We start from the raw sequence: 23,190 nt of genomic DNA, 5'->3' as shown, positions 1-23,190 counted from the left end.
AAGTGGTGTCGGCCTTTCATGTAAATCAGAACATTTTCCCTTCTTTTTTTTTTCTCTCAGCCTTGTTCCGTGGAAGAGAGACGACTGCATTCTTTGGACATTGTCTGGGCAGTCAAGGTTTATTTGTCTAGATCTGCGGAGATCCCAGGATATTTTTGCTTTACCAAAAGGACCCAAGAAGGGGCGGGCAGCTTCCAAAGCTTCCATTGCCAATTGGGTCCGTCAATTGGTCATTCAAGCCTATGGTCTGAAACGTAAAGCTCCTCCCTGGGATTTTCACCATCAAGTATCTGTGGCTCAGATTTGCAAGGCTGCTACCTGGTCTTCAGTGCATACGTTAACAAAATGTTATCAAGTGAATGTTCGAGCAGCCATGGATTTGGCTTTCGGCAGCACTGTACTGCGGGCTGCCGTATAAATTCTGATGACTATTGTTTGGCAGGGTGTCTACCTCCCCTCAAGGCTATTGCTTTGGGACATCCCAGCAGGAATATTAGACCCTTTTCACACTGGGGCGCTTTGCAGGTGCTACAGCCCTAAAAATAGTGCCTGCAAAGTGCCCTGAAAGAGAGCCGCTCCTGTCTCTCCAATGTGAAAGCCAGAGGTGCGCTGGCAGGACGCAAAAAAAAAAAAAGTTATCTTTTGGAGCAGTGTGTATACTGCTCCTGCCCATTGAAATCAAGGCACCCACCGCCCCCAGTGTGAAAGGCTCCTTAGCCTGACTGTCTCATGATGTATGAAAAAGAGAAAATAGGATTTATATAGGGGATCACGTCATGTCTGAAGACCTTTGGTCTACCAGTGTCCATTCACCTGATGAAGTATAACCAGCAGGTAATGAATATTAGCCTGACTCTGTGTCCCATGATGTACTCAAAGAAAAGGATTTTACAGGGAAGTATGACGAAAAAATCCTATTTTTTGACTTGGGTGCAGCAATAGTGCCACTTTGTAAAAAGTGAGCTATTAACCGCTTCCTGCCCGCCCTATAGCCGAATGCCGGCCTTAGGGCGGGCGGCTTCCTACGCCTGGCCGTCCCTGGACGGCCTGGTGTTTACTTCCGCAATGCGCGCCGCCGCGGGCGCGCATCGCGGAAGTTCTGTGTTTGCCGTGTCCCCCGGGGACAGGCAAACACAGATCGCTGTAAACGGCCAATCACAGCGGCCGTTTACAGCGTGATCGGCGTGTCCAATGGGAGATGATCTCATATGTAAACATATGAGATCATCTCTCAGCGCCGCTCTCCCTCCTCACACAGACAGCGTGTGAGAGGGGAGAGAAGAACGGCTGCAGCAGCCGTCAGTGTAAAAAAGAAAAAAAAAAAAAAAAAAGTAAAAAAAAAGTTTAATAAAAAGTGCCATCCTCCCCCAGAGCCATCCTCCCCCAGTGCCACCCCCCCCCCAGTGCCATGCCCCCCCCCCCCAGTGCCATCCTGCCCCAGTGCCATCCTGCCCCAGTGCCATCCGCCCCAGTGCCATCCTGCCCCAGTGCCATCCTGCCCCAGTGCCATCCGCCCCAGTGCCATCCGCCCAGTGCCATCCACCCCAGTGCAATCCACCCCACCCCAGTGCCACCTGCCCGCAGTGCTATCTGTCCCCAGTGCCACCTGTTGTCAGTGCCATTTGTCCCCAGTGCCATCTGTCATCAGTGCCACGTATAAGTGGCATCTGTCATCAGTGCCACGTGTTATTAGTGCCACATAGTGCCATCTGTCATCAGTGCCACGTATTAGTGCCATCTGTCATCAGTGCCACGTATCAGTGCCATTTGTCATCAGTGCCACCTGTCAGTGTCACGTGCCATCTGTTGTCAGTGTCACGTGTCATCAATGCCACTTATCAGTGCCATCTGTCATCAGTGTCACGTGTCATTGGTGCCACGTATTAGTGCCATCTGTCACCGGTGGCACGTATTAGTGCCACGTATTAGTGCCACATGTCATCAGTGCCACGTATTAGTGCCACGTGTCATCAGTGCCACGTATTAGTGCCACGTGTCATCAGTGCCACGTATTAGTGCCACGTGTCATCAGTGCCACATATTAGTGTCATCTGTCATCAGTGCCACGTGTCATCAGTGCCACGTATAAGTGTCATCATTGCCACGTATCAGTGCCATCTGTCATCAGTGTCACGTGTCATTGTCCTGGTATTTCAAAAGTGTAATAAGTAGTCAACAAGTTAGATGTGTAATTTATGCTCCTAGAACACGTGATGGCGCTCCCTGCATGTTGGGCCTCTCTATGTGGCCAGGCTGCGAAAAAGTCCCACACATGTGGTATTGTAATACTCAGGAGGAGTAGCAGAATTTTTTGGGGGGTGTCATTTGTGGTATACACATGCCACGTGAGAGAAATAACCTATTACAATGACAATTTTGTGGAGAAAAATAAAGAAAATGAAAAATCTTCATTTTGCAAAGAATTGTGGGAAAAAAATGACAACATCAAAAAGCTCACCATGCCTCTTACTAAATACCTTGGAATGTCTACTTTCCAAAAAGGGGTCATTTGGGGGGTATTTGTACTTTCCTGACTTGTTTGGGTCACAAGAAGCGAGATAGGCCACCAGTACATCAGATGTGATCAATTTTGTGCGATTCGCACCACAGCTTGTAGACTCTCTAACTTTCACAAAGACCAAATAATATCCACTAATTTGGGTTATTTTTACCAAAGATATGTAGCAGTATAAATTGTGGCCAAAATTTATGAAAAAAAATTAATAATTTGCATAATTCTGTCACAGAAACAAAGAAATATGCGTTTTTTTTCAAAATTTTCGGTCTTTTTTCATTTATAGCGCAAAAAATAAAAACCCCAGAGGTGATCAAATACCACCAAAAGAAAGCTCTATTTGTGGGAAAAAAAGGACACAAAATTCATTTGGGTACAGTGTTGCATGACTGAGTAATTGTCATTCAAAGTGTGAGAGCACCGAAAGCTGAAAATTGGTCTGGGCAGGAAGGGTGTTTAAGTGCCCAGTAAGCAAGTGGTTAAAGAGGAGTTCCAGTCTCCTGTGGGGAAAAAAAAAAAAGTCAGCAGTTAAACAAAAAAAGCAGTTACAAAAAGCCACTCACCTGTCCCACTATCCATCGGTGTGCTCACCCCAGTTGGTTTCACCCGCTGTCTTCTTTCCTTGGCACCGCCATCTTCTCTATGGGCACCCAGCTGTGACAGTTTGCGGCGTCACAGCTGGATACCCGCTGCGCATAGTGAATGGTGGATGCAGTTTTCTGGGACCTGTCACGTGTCCCAGAAGACTGTAGGAGGGCAGGGAGGTGAACTTCCACTACTATCGCCTAGGTGGTCCAACCGGGTACCTGTCAAAATCGGGTGAGGCAAAGGGGTTAATTTACTAAAATTGGACAGTGCAAAATCCTGGTCCAGCTCTGCATAGAAATCCATCAGCTTTCAGTTTTTTTGGGCCAAAACTTAAGTGAACAAGCTGAAGTTAGAAGCTAATTGGCTACCATGCACATCTGCACTAAATTTTGCACTCTCCAGTTTTAGTAAATAAACCCCAATGTATGTAGTGCCATTTATGGAGTGTTTAGATGTGACACATTTGTGATGTCAGTAGCCATATTTACATAAAATTTGTTTTTGCTTTAGTAATTTTACATCTTTATTTCTTTGTTTCTTCATTAGATTTTTCAAGAACTCCAGAATGATCATAAATCAAAGAAGTCTTGGCATGCAACTTCTAACTTGGAGTGGATCATCGCACAAATTAAAGAGTTGGTCCAACAAAACAGGTACGTTCCTTAGATTTAGCCCTTTCATATGGTGGTTGGAGAGAGCTTGCAGTTGTGTTTATACCGGAATTGCACTGACATACTATTGCTCTGCTTTACGATTAATAAAGGAGAATTTCAGCTCCTACCAAGTACTAAGACAACAGTGTAAGACCTGAAATTTTATATACAGTATATTTGCTATTATGCAAGTGAAGCTGTGAAGAGTTACAGCATGATAGTCATACACAAGAAAACACATTTGTTAAAACCAGTAGTGCAGCATGGGGGGTGTGGAGGGGGCAGTGGCCCCAAGCGCAATATTTAGGGGGGCGAATTTCTGCACCAGTCTGTGTGTCACTACTGGCTGCCTCCGTAATTTAAATTTCCTGCCCCCCCCCCCATATTCAGTGTCTGGCACGCTGTGATTGGGTGCATGGGGGTCACGTGCAGTAGCGCGGCTGGTCTGTCCGTGATCACGGTTGCTCCCGGAGTCCCGCCTCCGCACATGACCCCATACGCCCAATCACAGGGCTCCGGACACTGAACATGGCGGCCAGAGTGCGGGGGACACAAGCATTGAAAATAGTGACCCGCCGCTGTCTTCTCCTCCTCCTTTTCCTCTTCTCTGGACCGATGCGGGACAAAAATATAGACTGTGAGAGTCATGTTGCTGGCCCCGGGGGATGGACACGGTCTGGAGAGAGGGAGCAGCCAGCCAGCCAGAGAGAGAGAGTAGAAGAGCAGCGCAGTGTCAGTATAGGAATACTGTGTAGTAGGCAGTAGATCGGTCAGTGTATTCGACTGTATAGTGGTCAGTGTAATGGACTGTATAGTGGTCAGTATAGTGTAGTGGGTGGTGGACAGGGTAGTGGTCAGTGTTGGAATCGGGCTGGTCAGTATTATTGTAAGAAGGGAAGGGACTTGGGGGGTGCTAAAAGCCCGCAGGTTAGGGGGCGCAAATTACTAGCCTTGCCCCGGGCGCTGACAACCCACACTACGCCACTGGTTAAAACCCAGGTGCAAGCATGTAATGTATTGCAGTTTACCAGTCCATATAGGTGATTGCTGCATTTGTTTTGTTTTCTTTTCAGGCTAATTCTATTTTCTGCAAATACAATTCTGTTTATCACGATAGAAATCAAGTATCCTTGTAGCTTGCATCCTTGCAGAGTTGAAATGTTATCAGATTTCTAAGCTATCCTCTGACGTACACAACCCAAACTGGTTGTTAAACTAAACCAGTTTTCTTAGTTGAAGTTCTCTACACTTTATAAACTAATATATAGGTATGAAAAAAGAGAACATTTAGGCGAGAGAATCTAATTGATGGGGCACTTCATCCCAAATTACAGGTTTAAAATGTGGATCTGGGGAAGAGGGGATTATTACGGTGCCTAATAGTGATAAAGTATGACGTAAGTTACCAAAATTACAGACAATTGAATGTAATACATTACATAAGTTTAACATTGAAGCTTTATTGAAAGAACAATTGTTCATAAAAATATGTATTCTCAAGAATACTACACAAGACTCCACAATACAAAAGATTAAATATTCAGTCTACACAATTTAGATCGCTGGTCAAGAGTCCCAACATGTTTCGCCATTACCATGGCTTCTTCAGAGGAACCATTTTTTTGACCCAAAGGAAGACGAATAGCAACCCTGGCTCATCCACAGGCCCACAATCGATGAAACTATCCCAAAAAGGGGAGAAAGGAATGGAACATCCAGCCCTAGGTTTCACCTATGGTGACATACAGAATTAATGTAGAGAACTACGTATCGGGGACGCCAGAATTTTAAACAAGTTTATGGTGAAGAGGACACACAGTCAAGCAACCTGAACCCTAATTGGAGGTATTTTAGTGTGTTCACCATTCGGGGGCAGTAGTTGGTATCCAACAGAAAAGCCTAGCCTAAATAAGGCTAAATAGTAATCAAACTGCTTAATAATAGGGCCCCTTATCTGCATGTGCCAGCCAGGCTGGCTTTCTGGGGACGCTGTCTTGCACTGCACATGCAGATAAGGGGCCCTATTATTAAGCAGTTTGCTTACTATTTAGCCTTGTTTAGGCTAGGCTTTCCTGTTGGATACCAACTACTGCCCCCGATTGGTGAACACACTAAAATACCTCCAATTGGGGTTCAGGTTGCTTGACTGTGTGTCCTCTTTACCATAAACTTGTTTAAACTTCTGGCGTCCCCGATACGTAGTTCTCTACATTAATTCTGTATGTCACCATAGGTGAAACCTAGGGCTGGATGTTCCATTCCTTTCTCCCCTTTTTGGGATAGTTTCATCGATTGTGGGCCTGTGGATGAGCCAGGGTGTTGCTATTCGTCTTCCTTTGGGTCAAAAAAATGGTTCCCCTGAAGAAGCCATGGTAATATATAGGTAATTTAAATAATATGCAAGATGCTGTGTACGGTTATTTGGGAAAGCATCGTCCTCCAGTGAAACTTAATAGTTTTTGTTAAAAAGAAAGAAAAAAAATCGTCATTTTACAGTACAGGACTTCTATTCCCAGGCCATGATTTATATGCCAATATCCTCATATAACCATCCATTCTGTTGCACTCCCAGCTTTTTGCTAGTGTCCTTAGATGATGGACGGCTTCTCTTACTGGATACGTTTCTCCACCTATCTTCTTCTCTTTTTTTTTTTTTTTTATTTATTTTTTTGTTTTTACTACTTTTCTAATGTGTATTCACTTTTGTGCTGCATACTAGCCTTTGCCTAGCAGCACTGGAATTTCCTCAGCCCAGACGAGCTCCTATGAGCATAAAATAGCTGGCAAAGTCTGGAAAAACTTTTGACACACACACACCTGTTTCTGCTAAGGATGGCTCCTCCTTTAACCACTTCAGCACGAAATGATTTACCCCCTTAATGACCAGGCCATTTTTTGCGACACTGCACTGCATTACTTTAACCGCCTCACGCCCGCCGTCATATGATGTGACAGAATTTGAGCGGGTATATCTGAATGATGCCTGTAGCTACAGACATCATTCAGATATTGCTGTTTTCAGCCGGCGACTCCCTACACCATAGAAATTATCATAGTGGCTGTTCCACTGCTTGATCGTTCTTACGGGAGGCGAGGTCCCACCGCCCTCCGGTGCATCTACCAACTTACCACTATGATCGGTGAGTCGGACAGAGGATCCGCCAGCCCTGGATGTTGATCATAGAGATTTCCGGTGGACCAGATGGTCGTCGGAGTCTATATGATCGCCGGAGGCCGGGCGTGATGTTTTGACGTCACGACTGGCCTCTGCATTCAAAAAATTGGCGCCGCTTCGGAACGGTGATTGGTTTATTTTTTTTGAATTTCAGGCTTCCCAGCCTAGTGGTGAGATGTGCGGTCTTATTGTCCCTATATTTCACTTAAGAGGACCTGCCATGTCATATTCCTATTTCAAGGGATGTTTACCTTCCTTGTAATAGGAATAAAAGTGATAAAAAATTTTTTTTTAAGTGCCCCTGTCTCCGCGCGCTCACTCGCAGAAGTGATCGCATACATAAGTCCTGCCCATATATGAAAATGGTGTTCAAACCATACCTGTGAGGTATTGACGTGAACATTGGAGCGAGAGCAATCATTTTGTCCCTAAACGCCTCTGTGACTCAAAACGTGTAACCAGTAAAAACATTTTAAGCCTATGGGGATTTTTAGGTCCCGAACTTTGGCGCCATTCCACGAGCGTGTGCAATTTTGAAGCGTGACGTGTTGGTTATCTATTTAATCGGCGCAACTTCATCTTTAAAAATATGCAAAAACCTTGGGCTAACTTTACTGTTTGCTTCTTTAAAAAAAAAAAAAAAAAAAAAACGTTCTTTCCCCCCCCAAAAAAAAGTGTTCGAAAAATTGCAACAACCGCCATTGTATTCTCTAGTGTCTTTGCTAAAAAAAACATATATAATGTTTGAGGGTTCTATGTAATTTTCTAGCAAAAAAAAAGATTTTTACATGTAGGAGAGAAATGTCAGACTTGGCCTGGGTGGCGAGTGGTTAACTGACAATTGTACCCAAATAAAATTGATGTCCTTTTTTACCCACAAATAGAGCTTTCTTTTTGGTGGTATTTGATCACCTCTGTAATTTATTAGCGGCACTGCGATATTATGGATGGCGAATCTGACCCTAAACTCTAGCACTGATGCGATTTTGCGAATAATCACAGCTAGCATTATTATTTTCCGATATTCAGCTTCTCTCTCACAGGATTTATGTATGGTTTGTTTGGGATTATATGAGACTTATCACACTCACTAGGGCTGGTTTGGAGACATACTATATAATTTGTGTGACTTAATAGCCTCTGGGTGGAGTTGTTCCTGTATTTATTCCTGGTTTCAATAGAAATAGGAGTCTATAAGTCTTAGGGCTTCCTGGTAAAGGTTTCATTTTCATTTAGGTGGAATGAGAACCTTTTTTGGTTCATGGTAAATAGGTAGCGCCAGTTTCCCCGGTCGTCATATTGAATCTGACCCTAAAAGCCCAATACGCATGATACAAAAATTGGAAGTAAAATTTCGTACGAACAATCTGCCAATTTTTCGGATCGTTTAGTATGGTGCTTTCGACAGCTGTTTCCGGTTTTTCATCAGACAAAAGCTGGATGTACAGACTATAACACTTTTGTCTAATGTGAAATCGACGTCCGATTTTCGTTTTAATTAGTACGGTTTTAGTATGAAAAAAAAAAACATAAGCACAAAACTACACATGCTCCGAAACTAAAGAATACATTCAAAACTAGTCAACACATTACGTCACTTCTGAAGTTGTATTCTGTCGTATGAGAAAAATACCTGTCAGGATTCCTTTTTTTGTGATCACGGACTGGCCGAGGAAGGGGTTGCTGGCGCTTCCTGCCACCATTTCTAGGTGGATGAGACAGACAGTAATGCCGCGTACACACGGGCGGACTGTATGGCGTACTTAGTCCGTCTAAACACATTTCAGCGGACAGTCCGCTTGTGTGTGGGCTTCAGCGGACTTTTTCAGCGTGCAGTCTGGCGTACTAAGTATTTCGGATTTTTCGAAATTCTGTCCGTCGTACTTTGGTTTCAGCGGACAATCCGCTCGTCAGTAGGCTAGTTCGACGGACTAAGAATGGCGCATGCTTAGAAAGGATTTACACGGCGGAAGGGTGCTTTGCTGTGTATTAGACTTCCTATTTCTAGTCCCGTCGTACGTGCTGTACACGTCATCGCGCAAGCTTTCGACGGACTGTTTGTGCATCCGTGTGTGGTCAAGTCCGTTCAGTGGAAAGTATGACGGACTGTCCGTCGGATTGTATGACGGACTAAGTAGGCCATACAGTCCGCCCGTGTGTACGCGGCCTAATTCAAACCTATACCATTAAGGGTCAGTTTCCTCTTTTTCCCATAAAGAAGCACTCTACTCAGGCACTTAGTGCTTCCTGTGCCTTCCGCCATCAGGTGGCTGTCTCAATTCACTAAACTCACTAACTCACCTTCACTAAATTTTACAAGGTGCATGTCCTGGCGGCTTTGGACAAGTATTTTGGCTGCAAAGTTCTGCAGGCAGCTGTTTTGAGGTTTCTATTTTCTCTGGCGGGTGTCTATCCTGGATGTGTTCCTGATGAGCTCTTCTTGGCCTGGTTTTCTTTTTCGTGTTTTTGGCCTTTTTTTTTTTTTTTTTTTTTTCTTTTCTCTTTCCTTTTCTTCTTCTTTGTCAGAGGGGAGGTTTATATCAGCCAGGACTGCCCATAGGCGGTTCCAAGTTTATTCTGAAAAATTGGGCTAACTTTACCCTTGCCTTATTTTTTTTTTTTTCAATTAAAAAAATGTGTATTTTTTCCAAAAAAAAGTGCGCTAGACCATTGCAGAAATATGGAGTGACAGAAATTATTGCAACAGCCGCCATTTTTTTTCTCTAGGGTGTTAAAAATATATTTGGGGCTGAAGTGCTTAATAAGTCTATGTACAGTATGTGGATGTACTGTTTCTAGTGTCGGCACTTGACTTTTATCAGGTACAGAAGCCTAAATATATGTAAAGATGGCTTGATTTATTTATTTTTATATTTCGTTGCTGCAGGGGGAATATTAGGGTAACTCTGAAACAATGCAGTTTGCTTAATGGTTAAATCTTCTAAAAGACAGTGTGATTTCATTTATTTCTGCTCAAAAATGTTCTTATCTGTTTTAGCTGTCATACAGCAGTTGATATTCTTGTGGATGATGGCCTAATGATACCTACTGCAAAGCAGCTGATGACGCTGAGGATCGAACAAGAAGGTAGGTAGTGTGACTTAAAGGTAGTATGACTTTAAGTGATATTAGGTCTTGCATAGGATTCCTGCAGCAGCATTCTGCAGATTCTTGTTGATAAAATTGCAGGTGGTTCCTGACAGCTGTGGCTTCTCAGGCTGTGCAAAGCAATGACAGACTGACGGGAGCTGCAGCGGTCTGACGATCTTCGGATATATTTGCACATTTAGCGGTTGCCTGCCACCTGGATACAGACAGATTGTGCCTAAGACTGCTGGATCTGTAGATTCATTCGAGGAGTGTCAGACAGCTGCATCCCCTGTTAGCCTGTCATTGCATTGTACAGACTGGATGGCCGCAGCTGCCAGAACCACCTGTGATTTAATTTGCTGCCATAGCTGACATCGCCAGTGCGAATGAGGCTTAAGCCAGAGCTTAACTAGGGATGGACTATTTTCTCTTTCGCTCATTGACGGACACAGCGCTCCATTATTCAGAGCCATAGGGTTATATCGCCCCCTACAGGAGTAGAACACTAGGCAGAAGAAAGACTTGGCTATGCCTATGGGCAGTACTAGGTGATATAGTGTTTGTTTCGGGTTTGCGGGCTTCGCTGCTGTGATTGGCCGGAGCCACGTTGACGTCACTTCCACGGGAGCCACCGGTCATGGCACTGGGCTCTGAAGAAACAGCACGGGCGGCCGCTCCCTCCTGCGTGCGTATATAATAAATATCTCCGAAAGGGTGCTAGTGTAGGAGATATTTACAGTACCTACAGGCAAGCCTTATTCTACACCAATTTTGAATGCACTAGTAGGCAGACTTTAAATGCAAACACTGCATAAAAAAATATTGGTTTTGTTAAATAAGGATTTAATAACCTGTAATGGTTTTCTAACCCCCTTTCCATCAAAAAAAGTAACTATACATACACGTTTAAGGTGGTTTATATTTGCTTTGTGAATTGAAATGCAGAACTGTATATATTGTGTTTTCCATGTGATTTGTACAATGGAGTCCTTTCATTCTATAGCCCCCAAACTGCATAACACGTAAACAAAATAGTGCAGTGACATTGTAGGCACATGTAAGCAAGCTGCTATGCCAAGAATGATAGGAGGCTGACGTAAAAGCAAATTCGGTAGTACCTTTCTTTTTAGCTTTTTTTTTTTTTTTTTTTCTTTTAATTATCTGCTTGTTACTACATATTTACTTATCTGTCATATTGCTACTTTCAGACCCAGATGACAACCTATACCTGCCTCGCACACTTCTTCGTTTCTGGCAGCCACTTCTGAAGGTTTTGCACAGCCACCCTTTCACTCAGGTGATGTTAGAAAAAATGTTTTCTGAGTTAAGCAGATGCAAGGAGAATAATGCACAGGCCAAGGTCCACTACCTAAGCTGCTGGATCTCTGAAATTCTGACTGCCAACCACAGAGCAGGGGCAGGTAAGTGAACAGTTTGTGTGTGTTGTGTTTTTTTTTTTTGTTTCTGTATTTCTATAGACAGATTTTTACTGCACCACATCCCTGCTAACTAATATAAACACTATAAAATAAAAAAATTGGGACTTTTCAGGTGATGCTGATTGATATACAACATGTAGATCAAAGACTGGGTTCTATTCACTCCTTTTTGGCTGGCCTATTTTCAGATCTACATACAGTGGATATAAAAAGTCTAAACACCCTTGTAAAAGCGGGAGTTCCGCCGTTTTTTTGTTTTTTTTTTAAAAGCCAGCAGCTACAAATACAGCGGCTGCTGACTTTTAAAATAAGGACACTTACCCGCCCAGCGCGCCCACGATGTCGGCACCCGAAGCCAATCTCTCGATCGTCACTCGGGTGCTGCCGCCGCCATCTTGGGTATGGGAATCAGGAAGTGGAGCCTTTCGGCTTCATTTCCCGGTTCCCTACTGCGCATGCGCGAGTCGCGCTGTGCAATAAGGATGGACCCGCTGCCTCTGGGATCTGTGTGTTTCCCAGCAGGCAGCGGGGGACTTTCGGAAAGGGGTGTAGATCTACACCCCTTTCCGCAGAGAGCTATCCCGGAAGTGGGTGCAGTTACCTGGATTATCCAGGTAACTGCACCCTCCTCCCCCCTGAAAGGTGCCAATTGTGGCGCCGGAGGGGGGGAGGATTCCAATGAGCGGAAGGTCCACTTTAGGGTGGACCTCCGCTTTAATATGTCAGGTTTCTGTGATGTAACAAAAAAAGACAAAGCTAAATTTCAGAAAACTTTCCACCTTTCTAATGTAACCTAATAACTGTTGAACCGCAAACTGAAATCTTTTAGGTGGAGAGAAGTAAAAATAAAGTAAAAAAAAAAAAAAAGTAAAAATATAATTTTATATGGTTGCATAAGTGTGCACACCCTTAAAGGGGATGTAAAGGTATTCTTTTCTACATAGGTTCCTTTAAGTTAGTGCATTGTTGGTTCACTTACCTTTTCCTTTGATTTCCCTTCTAAATGTTTTTTTGCTTTGTCTGAATAGCTCACTTCCTGTTTCTCCTCAGTAAACTTCTCACCATCATCCGAGCTGGTGGTTAGTCAGCCAGAACAGCTTACTGAGCAGCTTACTGAGGAGGAACAGGAAGTGAGAAATTCAGACAAAGAAAACAAAGAAAAAAAACATTTAGAAGGGAAATCGAAGGAAGAGATAAGTGAACCAACAATGCACTAGCTTATAGGAACCTATGTAGAAAATAAAAAATTTACCTTTACAACCCCTTTAAACTAATACTTTATTCAAACACCTTTTTGATTTTATTTCGGCATGGCACATCTTGACTTTGACAATATTTGCCCACTATTCTTTACAAAAAACACTCCATAAATTGCAATCCTGTGCACAGCCTTCTTCAGATCACCCCACAGATTTTCAATTAGATTCAGGTCTGGGCTCTGGCTGGGCCATTCCAAAACTTTAATCCTCTTCTGGTGAAGCCATTCCTTTATTGATTTGGATGTACAGTATCTCACAAAAGGCCAGTACATCCCTAACATTTTTGTAAATATTTTATTACATCCTTTCATGTGACAACACTGAAGAAGTGACCAGTCCAAAAGCACCAAATAAAGGTAATTACCGCTCCAGGTGATTCCACTTGTGTTCACACCGTTCCTTATCTGTAGTAGATGAAGGGTGCCAGCTCAGCCAAGTCAAATGGCAAAAAATTAGGAGAAGGACGGCTGCACTCCAAAAATAACGCCTTTATTAAATAGAACTTGATCCATACATCAATCACAAACACAGGTCCAGATGATAGATGACGCATTTCGAACAGTAAATGACGCTTAATCGTAGCTGTGATTAAATGCCATTAATGGTGCGAAACGCGTCTGGACCTGTGTTTCTGATGTATGGATCAAGTTCTACTTAATAAAGGCGTTATTTTTGACTTACCCGTAGACTCCATGTTTTGAAAATCCATGATCATCTTAAACTCTGAAGATCAAATAGTCATAAAGCTAGAAGTGAATTCTCCGCAATGTGAAAAGGTCTATACCAGGGATATGCAATTAGCGGACCTCCAGCTGTTGCAAAACTACAAGTCCCATCATGCCTCTGCCTCTGTGTGTCATGCTTGTGGCTGTCAGTGTCTTGCTATGCCTCATGGGAGTTGTAGTTCTGCAACAGCTGGAGGTCCGCTAATTGCATATCCCTGGTCTATACCATTACCTATGGACACTAGCAAAAAGAGGACTCAAGGGGGGAAACACTGTTACAGGGAAGACAGCCCGGGGGGGGGGGGGGGGGGGGGGGCGCGCGAATGTGTCTTCAAGATTTTTGCCAATTTCCGATCACCTGAGGGTATGAGCTTGTAACACGGTCTATAGATACTATGCCTGCCCTGTCCTGAATACCATGTTCTGTTCTGTGCTCTGTAGATGTGGAATTTACAGGCAAGTCAAAAATTCTCTTTTCTAAACTTTAGTTTTAATTTAAAAATACTTAGCTGCACATTTCAAAATGTACATTTTCACACACCTCTCTCCATGTCATTTATAAAAACCTAAGCATTTGTTTTTGCTATTTGGAAACATTTGTGATCATGGAATTCCTACAAATAACTTTTTTTTTTTTTTTTTTTCCTTTTATTTAGATGGAAAAACCACAGTCCCTTCTCGCACCCAGCCAACTGTGAAAAGCAAATGGAAGCTCTTTAATCACAGAGTGCATTTACAGTGGAAGCAGCTGATGCAGAAGTGTCTGGAGTTTCCCTGCCAGACAACCCCACAGCTGCTGAGGCTGTAAGTGAGCTGGTTATGTACAGTAGTATAGCTCATGTTTAGTGAAATTGAAACTAGGACAGTCTATTGCTTCATATTATTCCACTTCTGGTTTTCTGTGTTTTTTTTTTTTTTTTTTTTTTCCCCTTCCGAAACCTCTAATATCAACATTAGAACTAAATCTATTTGGATTGCTTGCTGTGAGACCCAATATAAAGCAGCCTCCCTGAACCAGGATCTTCCTGTTTTGCTAACAATGGAGTTTACAGCAGCAATGCCATTCTAAGCCCTTGTACACACGGTCGGAGAATCCGTCGGAATGTGTCTTATCGGACCGTGTTGTCGGATGATCTGACTGTGTGTGATATGCATCGGACTGTTTCCGTCGGAGTATCCGTCGGACCAAATTTTCCAACTTGCTGGAAATATTTTCAGACAAACTGGTCCGATAGGACAGTGATGGCAAACCTTGGCACTCCAGATGTTTTGGAACTACATTTCCCATGATGCTCATGCTCTCTGCAGTGTAGTTGAGCATCATGGGAAATGTAGTTCCAAAACATCTGGGATGCCAAGGTTCTCCATCACTGCGATAGGACATACTCCGATCATGTGTAGAGAATTCCGATCGGACAAAGTGCCACGCATGCTCAGATCAAATTCCTACATCAAAGCTATTGGCTACTAGCCTGAACGTAGTCCCGTCATAACGAAATAACCTCATCACGTTCTGAAAGATCGGATTTTTCGACAACTTTGTCTGACCGTGTGTATGCTACAGTTTCGGACAAGATCCGACGGACAAAATCCGACGGATTTGGTTGTCTGAATCTCCGACCGTGTGTAAAAGGGCTAAGAGGCGGCAGTTTTGTTTACCAGCCTGATTGCTGTGTTGCTCGAATTGGTTCCTTGCAGGTGATGGCAAAATCCCTATATCTTTGCCTGCATTGAGCAGATGAGGAGGGGCACTTCAAAAGATGGGAGCTGGGTAAAAAGTCTAGAAGTGGGGACATGTTCTACACAAAAAATGGGGAAAAAAAAATTTGTATAGAACTTACACTTTTTTTTTTTTTTTTTTTTTAATCTCTCTCTACCAGAATCTTTTTGTATATGAAGCCTCGCTTGCCTGCAACCACCCAAGAGAAGCTTTTGTGCCTCTGCTCCATATACACCCAGAACGAAGACACAGATGTCTCTGTAGACTACAGCAACCAGCCTATATACACAGTAGAGAGCCTGCAGTGGAGGATAAAGCAGGAGTCAAAGGTCAAAGTTTCCAATCATTGGGATAGATCATCGCCTGAAGATGAAGATATGAGTGAGCCTATGGAGGATGAGGATATGATCACAGAATCATATGAGGAAGAATATGTAGAGATGATCAATCTCAAAACTGCATCTGAGAGAAGAGCTGCATTGGAGGGTTCAGCGTGGGGTGTCAGCTCAGGTATTCACTCATCAGTTCCTTTACTAAAACCTGACCCTTGTGGATAGTTCCCCCCCCCCCACTAGCCTGCATGTCTTTGCCTCCTAGCAACCAATCCATGTCTTGCTTGGATGTATAAGGCACACGCTACAGGAAAGGGGGAGAGTAAGTGGTTGTTGGGAGAAAAACCGTTCCCCAGTCATACACTTACAAAGGCTTGCACAATACAAAATTCCCCAACATTGGCCCCACCAGCTGACCAAGACCCAATGAAAATCCGTTCCTTGCATTTACTTAAAAATTAAGGTCTGCATACTTAAAGAATGTTATCTAAACTTATCACATTCCTGATATGTGCCTGCTGTACCATGTTTTTTTATGAAACTTATCCTGTTCTCTTTTTGCTGCTTCTTTTATGTGACATACCTGGTGTCCCTCTGCTTTCCTATTAAAAATTGACTACACTAGGCATAGGAGCATAGTGTGGTCAGTTTTATGGCTGTGCTGGGAACTCGGTCTCCCCCAATGATTAGACTTGTGCTGACAGCCCCCTTTTCCCTGCACGGTCCTTCCAGTGTGCTGCTCTTTCACCTCTCCTAGCTCTCTGAGCTCCTTTGAAGCTGAGAACAGAGGGTATGTGATCACTTTTAAAAAGGGGGAAAAGTATTTATATTGTTTTTGTGTATGTACACACAAATGTTTTGCCTATCGTTTCTATTTTAAAATGAATGGGTTGTATTGTGTTGAATGGGGAGGGTTCACATATACTTTTACGTTTGGAAACTGCATGCCGTATTGTCTTTGTAAAGCATTATTACGTTAAATATGGGATTAGCAACTTAAGGGCATACTCCTATACAACTCTGAAGTTGGGGAGCAAGATTACCTGGAGGTGCTCTCATTCCTTTAAAGTTATTATAACCCTTATATAAGCCCAAGGGAGCTGTACCTGTTTATTAGCACACCCCTCTTCTCCACAGCCTTCTAAGCACACAGATCAGATGGCATTTCTTAGCTTTCAGAAGGCAGGGGTGGTGTTCTGAGGTCACACATTGCACAACACAGAGCTGAGTGTAATATGACAGCAAGTAGAGGGAAAAGACACTTGCACAATCTCATAGGGAAACGTGTACACCTGAGGCTGTTAGTTACCTACTGTATGCTTGGGGAGGGGGTGGAATTACCATAGATTGCCTGGTGTGGAGAAATCAGCCAGAAGTGACAGATACAGATGGCAGAGGAAGGAGAGACCACTTCAAAACTGAGCTCTTTCACCCTCTTACTGCCCAGGCCATTTTTAAGCTTTCAGAGCTGTCATACGTTTACAATTGCGCAGTCATGCAACACTGCACCCATATGAAATTTCTATTTTCTTTTCTTACGTCAGGGGACATAGAGCCATAGTAATTACTATGTGGGTTATATCGGACTGACAGGTGCTGGACACTGGCACGCTCCTAAGGCGTGTACTCGCCTATATAACCCCTCCTATTACTGGGGGTACTCGGTTTTTTCACCAGTGTCTAAGGTGTTGGTCATGAGTAAAGATGTGCTGAGCTCCATGGGTAGTAATCCTTGATGAGGGCTACCCATGTTGGCCGGATCCGTTCTGATGTCTTTTTCATGGGCTTAATGAATGGTACCCGGGCCTCGTTTCCCGAAGAAATGAGGTTTTGCTTTGCGAACGCTTCTCTTTAGAGAGCTGGGTCCTGTGATCCAGTACTTTTTGGTAGTGAGGCCTTAAAGTTTTTTTTTTTACTGGCAGGGTGCTGTCGCAGGTCCAGGATTGTGGGATAACCTGAGGTTCCCTGACTCCTGAAGGTCTCGGAGCCTACAGTGAAGGGTGAAGATTGGGTCTTTATCTCTAATTTTCAAGTAGCAAGCGGCTTGCTATTGGGGGGCACTAGTTGTGGGGGAGGAGCCTGTCGTGCTGGCTGAGGACCAGAGAAGAGGATCAAGCCTGCTCTGTGCAGAACCACTGCACAGAGTAGATCAGCATTTTTTTTTTTTTTTTTTTTTTACCAAACCTTTTGATACCACTTGAATGTCCATAAAGTGTTAATAAACCCAGTAATATGAAAAGCGTTCATCTGCCACCCCCCCCCCAGTGCCCACAGCTTAAAAAAAACAATGTTTACGTTAAAATATGGCCACTATATACCTTTTTTGGCTGATAGTCAGCACTGGAGAAACTATGCAGTTTATTACTGAGAGTTCAGGTAGGAGGAGATTTCCACTTCAGCCTGTGTACACTCCCACGTGTGGTGTCAATATCACGTTACCTGGCTATCTCTGAGAACAAGTAATTATTCTCTCCAGCATAAGAGACATAACAGAACATGTGCAGGTTTGCTACCCTGCCTGTGTTAGCTGGCCTTCTCCAGATGGACAGTGCAGGAGGGAGAGGATCTGTGCATACAGGATAAAAACAGCCTTTTTACACAATGCAATGGATTAACCCCTTAAGTTCCACAGTGAGTATAACAAGCATGGTATGCTGCAAATACAGACTGTTTTTACTTTTGTGGGTTTAGTAACACTTTAAGGAAAGAATTCTTCCCTTCCCTATCGGGGCTCATTTCCAACAGATTTGCCTGCGATTCTCAGGCCTTTCAGCATCGAGCTTCCTTTTAGCAAGTCTGTAAAGCTGCAACCTGAACTTCTGTTCATACCTTTCTAAAGCTTTACAGGGCGACTGCGAGCTTTGGCTGCAAGGAGCTTCAAGCTGTCATCTGAGTGTTTCAGGTCCATTGACCCTTTGTTCTTGTGGGCCTGTTTGCTGCTGTATACTATGTTGTTGCCCATCTGTCAGTTTATTGCTTTGAGATGTCCCATGGTCTGTGACTACAAGTTCTGTAATGTGTGATTAAGATAACAGTTGTTTTGACATACCTGTAAATTGCCTGTATCTTGGAGTACGGTACAGGACACAAGTCCCTCTGCACTCTTTCTTGCATGCTACAAAACTGCAGTCTGACGCAGTGGGTGGGGTTATCTGAGGGTGCATGGGGTGGCGTTTCCAACAAAGCTTCCCAGTGTCCAATCACTTGAAGGTAGCGGCATATAATCCATGGCCTACAAATTCAAGCCTTGTGTTCTCCACTGTATTCCAAGCCTATGGCATTCCCCTTTCTTTTGTCGGTTTTTTTTTTTTTTTTTTGCTTTGCTGCTATCGGTTCAACTTCACAAAGAATAGTGTGTAGGCTATAAAATTGAATATCCTATTTTTAGTGCGACAATCCTTAACCTAAAGAGGCCTCTAGGTGGTACTTCAGGTAAAATACACATTTTCTTGTGAAGCCTTTTATAAACTGGGTACTTTAGAACTCCCAATATTCTTTTGGCTTGCATTTTGGATATTTCTGATTTAATAAATCTATCTAGGCTTTCAACAATTAGCCTGACTTTGACTTTCCTTTTTCATACAGCCCAGGCTTTTTATTGCTGCCCATGGTACTACTGGAGACTAAGGATGAGCCAGACCCCCCCCCCCCTCCGGTTCGGTTCGCACCAGAACCTGCAAACAGAACCGAAACTTCGTGTGAACTTTAGAACCCTATTAAAGTCTATGGGACTCGAACGTTCAAAATCGAAAGTGCTCATTTTAAAGGCTAATATGCAAGTTGCTCATCCCCACAACCCTGGCCGCATCAAAATCTGGAAGCCCCCTTTAACAAGGGAACCCCCAGATCCTGCCCCCCCCCCCGTTTGAAATGGTAAGGGGGTACAAAAGTACCCCTACCATTTCACAAAGTGTAAAAAATAGTTAAGACAAACGCCCGCAGACCCCCCACAAACACTGGCCAGGGTTGTGGGGTTGAGGCCCTTGTCCTCATAAACATGGGGACATGGTGCTTTGGGGGGACCCCAAAGCATCCTCCCAATGTTGAGGGCATGTGGCCTGGTACAGTTCAGGAGGTGGGCGCTCTCTCGTGCCCCCCCCCCCCTCTTTTCCTGTGGCCTGCCAGGTTGCGTGCTCAGATTTTTTAAATTTGACGTGGGCTTCCCCTTAATATCCATACCAGACCTGAAGGGCCTGGTAATTGAATTTGGGGGAACCCCACTTTTTTTTTTTTTTTATCAATGACTTTCAATGAGTGTTCTCTGTATTACGGAGCCGACAATTCATTATAGCTGCGAGTGATTTTAAAGGACTTTTTTTCCTGCAGAAATGTAAATTTGTGCAGGAACAGTTCTAAGCACGGGAAAATGCACCCCTTTACAGGCACACTATAGACACCCCCCAGGTACGAAATTTAAAGCAATATTACACTTTTATTGTTTCACTTTAATCATTATTAAAATCACTGCCCCAGAAAAAACTTCTGTTTTTAAAACTGTATTGATACACGTCCCCTGGGGCAGGACCCGGGTCCCCAAACACTTTTTAGGACAGTAACTTGCATATTAGCCTTTAAAATGAGCACTTTAGATTTCTCCCATAGACTTGTACAGGGTGTTCCACGGCTTTTCAAATTTGCCGTGAACAGCCCAAATTGTTCACTGTTGACCGAACAGGCAATGTTCGAGTCGAACATGAGTTCGACTTGAACTCGAAGCTCATCCTTACTGGAGACATAACAGAAAGTTACACAAAATCCTTCTTTTGACTGTTGTCACCAGTACAAGTGTTTTTATTGGGAGTCCTCCTCTTATTCTGCTGCCAACAGTATCGTATTGATACCTTCACTTTCTGTCCCACTGACAATGGTAATTATGAGAGTTGCTCTTAGTTACTCAGAGATTAATTTGGGGAGAAAAAAAATACTAGAAAGGAAGTAGGAGTGTTGCGCAGGGACGCAAAACCAGGTCTCGGCAGGTGCGGTCCATAAAATATACATACACACATATTTATAATTATTATTATTTTATTATGGAGAATTGTGGTTTCATTTATTGTTAAACCACTTTGACACTGGATGGGAAACAAATATTACAGAGTGCATTGCTATTTTTTTTGCAGAGTTTGTTAGGTGGAGTGAGTACCCACTAGGACTGGTGCCAGGGCAGAGGCAGGACCCCAGCTGCCTTCTGATCGATAGTTACTCTATGATGTCTGTTCTGGAACAACAGGAGTCCGAGGCCAGGAAGAATGGACAGAGCATTGCGATGTGGTAAGGAGCAAACATGCAGTCTTGACCTTCTTCTTTTTTTTTTTTTCTCTCCACTTCTCCCAATTGCACCTTAGGTACATGTTGATCTTAAAAATAAAGAAAATTGATGTGTAAAATAAAACTGCATTATGTATCTTTATGGAGACAGATGGCAATACCCTGTGCTGCATGTAGTACATCATTACCTCCTAAAGTGCTTTGTAAGTGAGTTTATAAATATGGATGGGATTCTGTTTTCCACCGAGGAGAATAAAATCTGTGCTGAATCGGGTCAACAAGTGCACAGAAAAGGGGTAGCTAAAATACTTAGCCCATTGCTATTATGTAGATGTTTTTCTTGTTGTTCAGCAGCATGCAGTCTTAACCCCTTGCTGTCCATGTAACACGTATGCGACAGCAGGGAAAGTTAACCCCCCCCCCAAAAAAAAAAAAACATGGATCCTGCTCCTGTAAAGCATTTTATACAGCACAGTGATTGTGATGTGTAATGTGGCCCCCTGTAACACCTGGCTGCGCCTGCCTGGCTATGCCCTCTATGTATGCTGACCACAATATATATCAGGGCTGCTGTGGTCAGAGTACGTGCCTCCGTCATCCCTGCTATCTGCAGCTCTCTTCTATCTCCCTCCCGCCTCCCCTCCCTTCCTGTCAGCTCTCACTAGCGCTGCTCTTCTCTCCCTGCTGCTTCAAAACTATCTGACCCTTATATCATCGCCTCTGTTAGATAAAAAGCTGCTTCCTAGTGCCTGTGCTTTATTTAAAAACAAAAACTGATTTCTACCTCTTTAACAGCATCTCCCAGCGATCACATGACTCCAGTCCCCTGACTGATGTGAGCAGGGAATCTCGGCCCTGCATGCTGGAGGTATAAGACAGGGAGAACAGAGAGTCATGTGATCGCTGGGAGATGCTGTGAAAACAGGTAGAAATCAGCTTCTTCTTTTTTTTTTTTTTTTTTTTTTTAAATAAATAAAGCACAGGCACTAGGATACAGCTTTTTATCTGACGGGATGATATAAAGATGAAATAGATGGTGGCTTAACAACCACTTTAAAGCCTCACAAATGCAACTACGGCTGATGTCACTGTGTGCTCCCTGCTCACAACTGTTCCCTGTCACATGTTCTTGGGAACCAGTAGGACGGGCTCCCAATCCTGAGACTGCTGTGGAAGCCAGTCCCAGGGGTCACAAGATAGAGAAGCTGTTCTGCTTCCCGGCATTAAAGCCCACCTAAAGGACACTTGCAAGAGGTGGTGCAAAGGGATTAACAATGTCAGATTTTATGCAAATTGTTTTTATTTTTTATTTATTTATTTTTTAACACTGTTAAGAGTAATGTAAATTACATTGTTTGTTTTTTGATTATTTCTTTGCAGCACCCAGAATATACCATCATCTGAAAATATGTTCTGGAGTCAGAATGAATTGAATCAAATCAAAGCTGGACTTCGACTCTTCTGAAGGTTTTTATGCTGCTTCTAACCAGATCCTCTATAGCCTGACTTTTCAATGCAGCTGAACCTGGGCATTGGCTGGCTGACTGATGAGCAGCAAGAAGAACTTATTTCATGAACTATGTTCAAAGCTGCTTTTTTTTTTGTTTTTTTTTTTTGTTTTTTTCTTCTCTATAAATATGGCAATTTAGTTGTATAGGTTTCTTAATTCTCATTCACAAAAATGTCTGTGAAACCTTGTGTTTTTTTGTTTGTGCTCTAAAACTTTGTTAAATACATACGATGTATAAATAGTCCGTGCTTGTGTTGGTTTTTCTGTATTTAGGGGAGGGATCTGTAGTTTTCTATGTTTTTAGGTATAAAAGTTAGGAATGTAAGCTACAGCAGTGTTGCTTCTGTAACAAACAAATAGATTCCTATTGTTTTAACTGTAGCTGAAAGGAATACATTTATAAATTGCAGCACTTTAAGAATTTTGTGTATAAAAATGAGCTCCTGCAGGACACAGGTCAGCCTCTCCAGAATGCACGTGCATTACCCTATCTGAGATTACGGCTTTTACTAATTTATATCTTTTGTGTTTTTATATTTTACATTTTTGTAATAAATTTGCTCCTGAATACTGTTTTTTGATGCGGTCATGTGACCGCAAAGCTCCAGCTCACCTTCCTCTCTGTGTCTGGGAACTCTCCTCCTGGCCAGTAATCCTTGGCTTCCCTGCGCACTATGGTAGATGACAGCACAGCTCTCAAATTCTGCACGGCCGTGCCTGAGCTCCATACACCCAGCACAATGTATATTTCGCCAAAATTGCACTGTAACGTCCATTCTCTATGTACTGTAAAATCATGTTTTGTTGTACCATAAATATAGGTGTAACATGAAATATAGTCCGACCATAAAAACCTTTTACAGTACACTCCCTACCTAAAGTGGTTATAAACCCCATTTATGTAATTTGACCTAGC

General features: G+C 43.2%; 1 protein-coding gene across 1 annotated transcript in view; it reads left to right on the top strand.

The window, feature by feature from the left end:
* The window catches only part of LAS1L (LAS1 like ribosome biogenesis factor), a 55,885-nt gene extending 33,367 nt beyond the window's left edge, over positions 1–22,518 (top strand). Inside the window, exons 7-13 of the mRNA XM_077476567.1 lie at positions 3,650–3,756; positions 9,930–10,018; positions 11,230–11,442; positions 14,101–14,248; positions 15,325–15,674; positions 20,617–20,767; positions 22,145–22,518. Of these exons, the coding sequence (XP_077332693.1) occupies positions 3,650–3,756; positions 9,930–10,018; positions 11,230–11,442; positions 14,101–14,248; positions 15,325–15,674; positions 20,617–20,767; positions 22,145–22,229 (1,143 nt within the window). The 3' untranslated portion in view covers positions 22,230–22,518. The remainder of the gene's footprint in view (positions 1–3,649; positions 3,757–9,929; positions 10,019–11,229; positions 11,443–14,100; positions 14,249–15,324; positions 15,675–20,616; positions 20,768–22,144) is intronic.
* The last annotated feature ends 672 nt before the right edge of the window (positions 22,519–23,190 follow it).

Source organism: Lithobates pipiens, unplaced genomic scaffold (assembly GCF_037356315.1).
Source record: "Lithobates pipiens isolate NorthernLeopardFrog02 unplaced genomic scaffold, aLitPip1_a1.2 Scaffold_1, whole genome shotgun sequence".
Lineage (NCBI taxonomy): Eukaryota > Metazoa > Chordata > Amphibia > Anura > Ranidae > Lithobates > Lithobates pipiens.
Note: the sequence above shows the minus strand (reverse complement) of the source record. Positions and strands in the feature narration are given on the sequence as shown.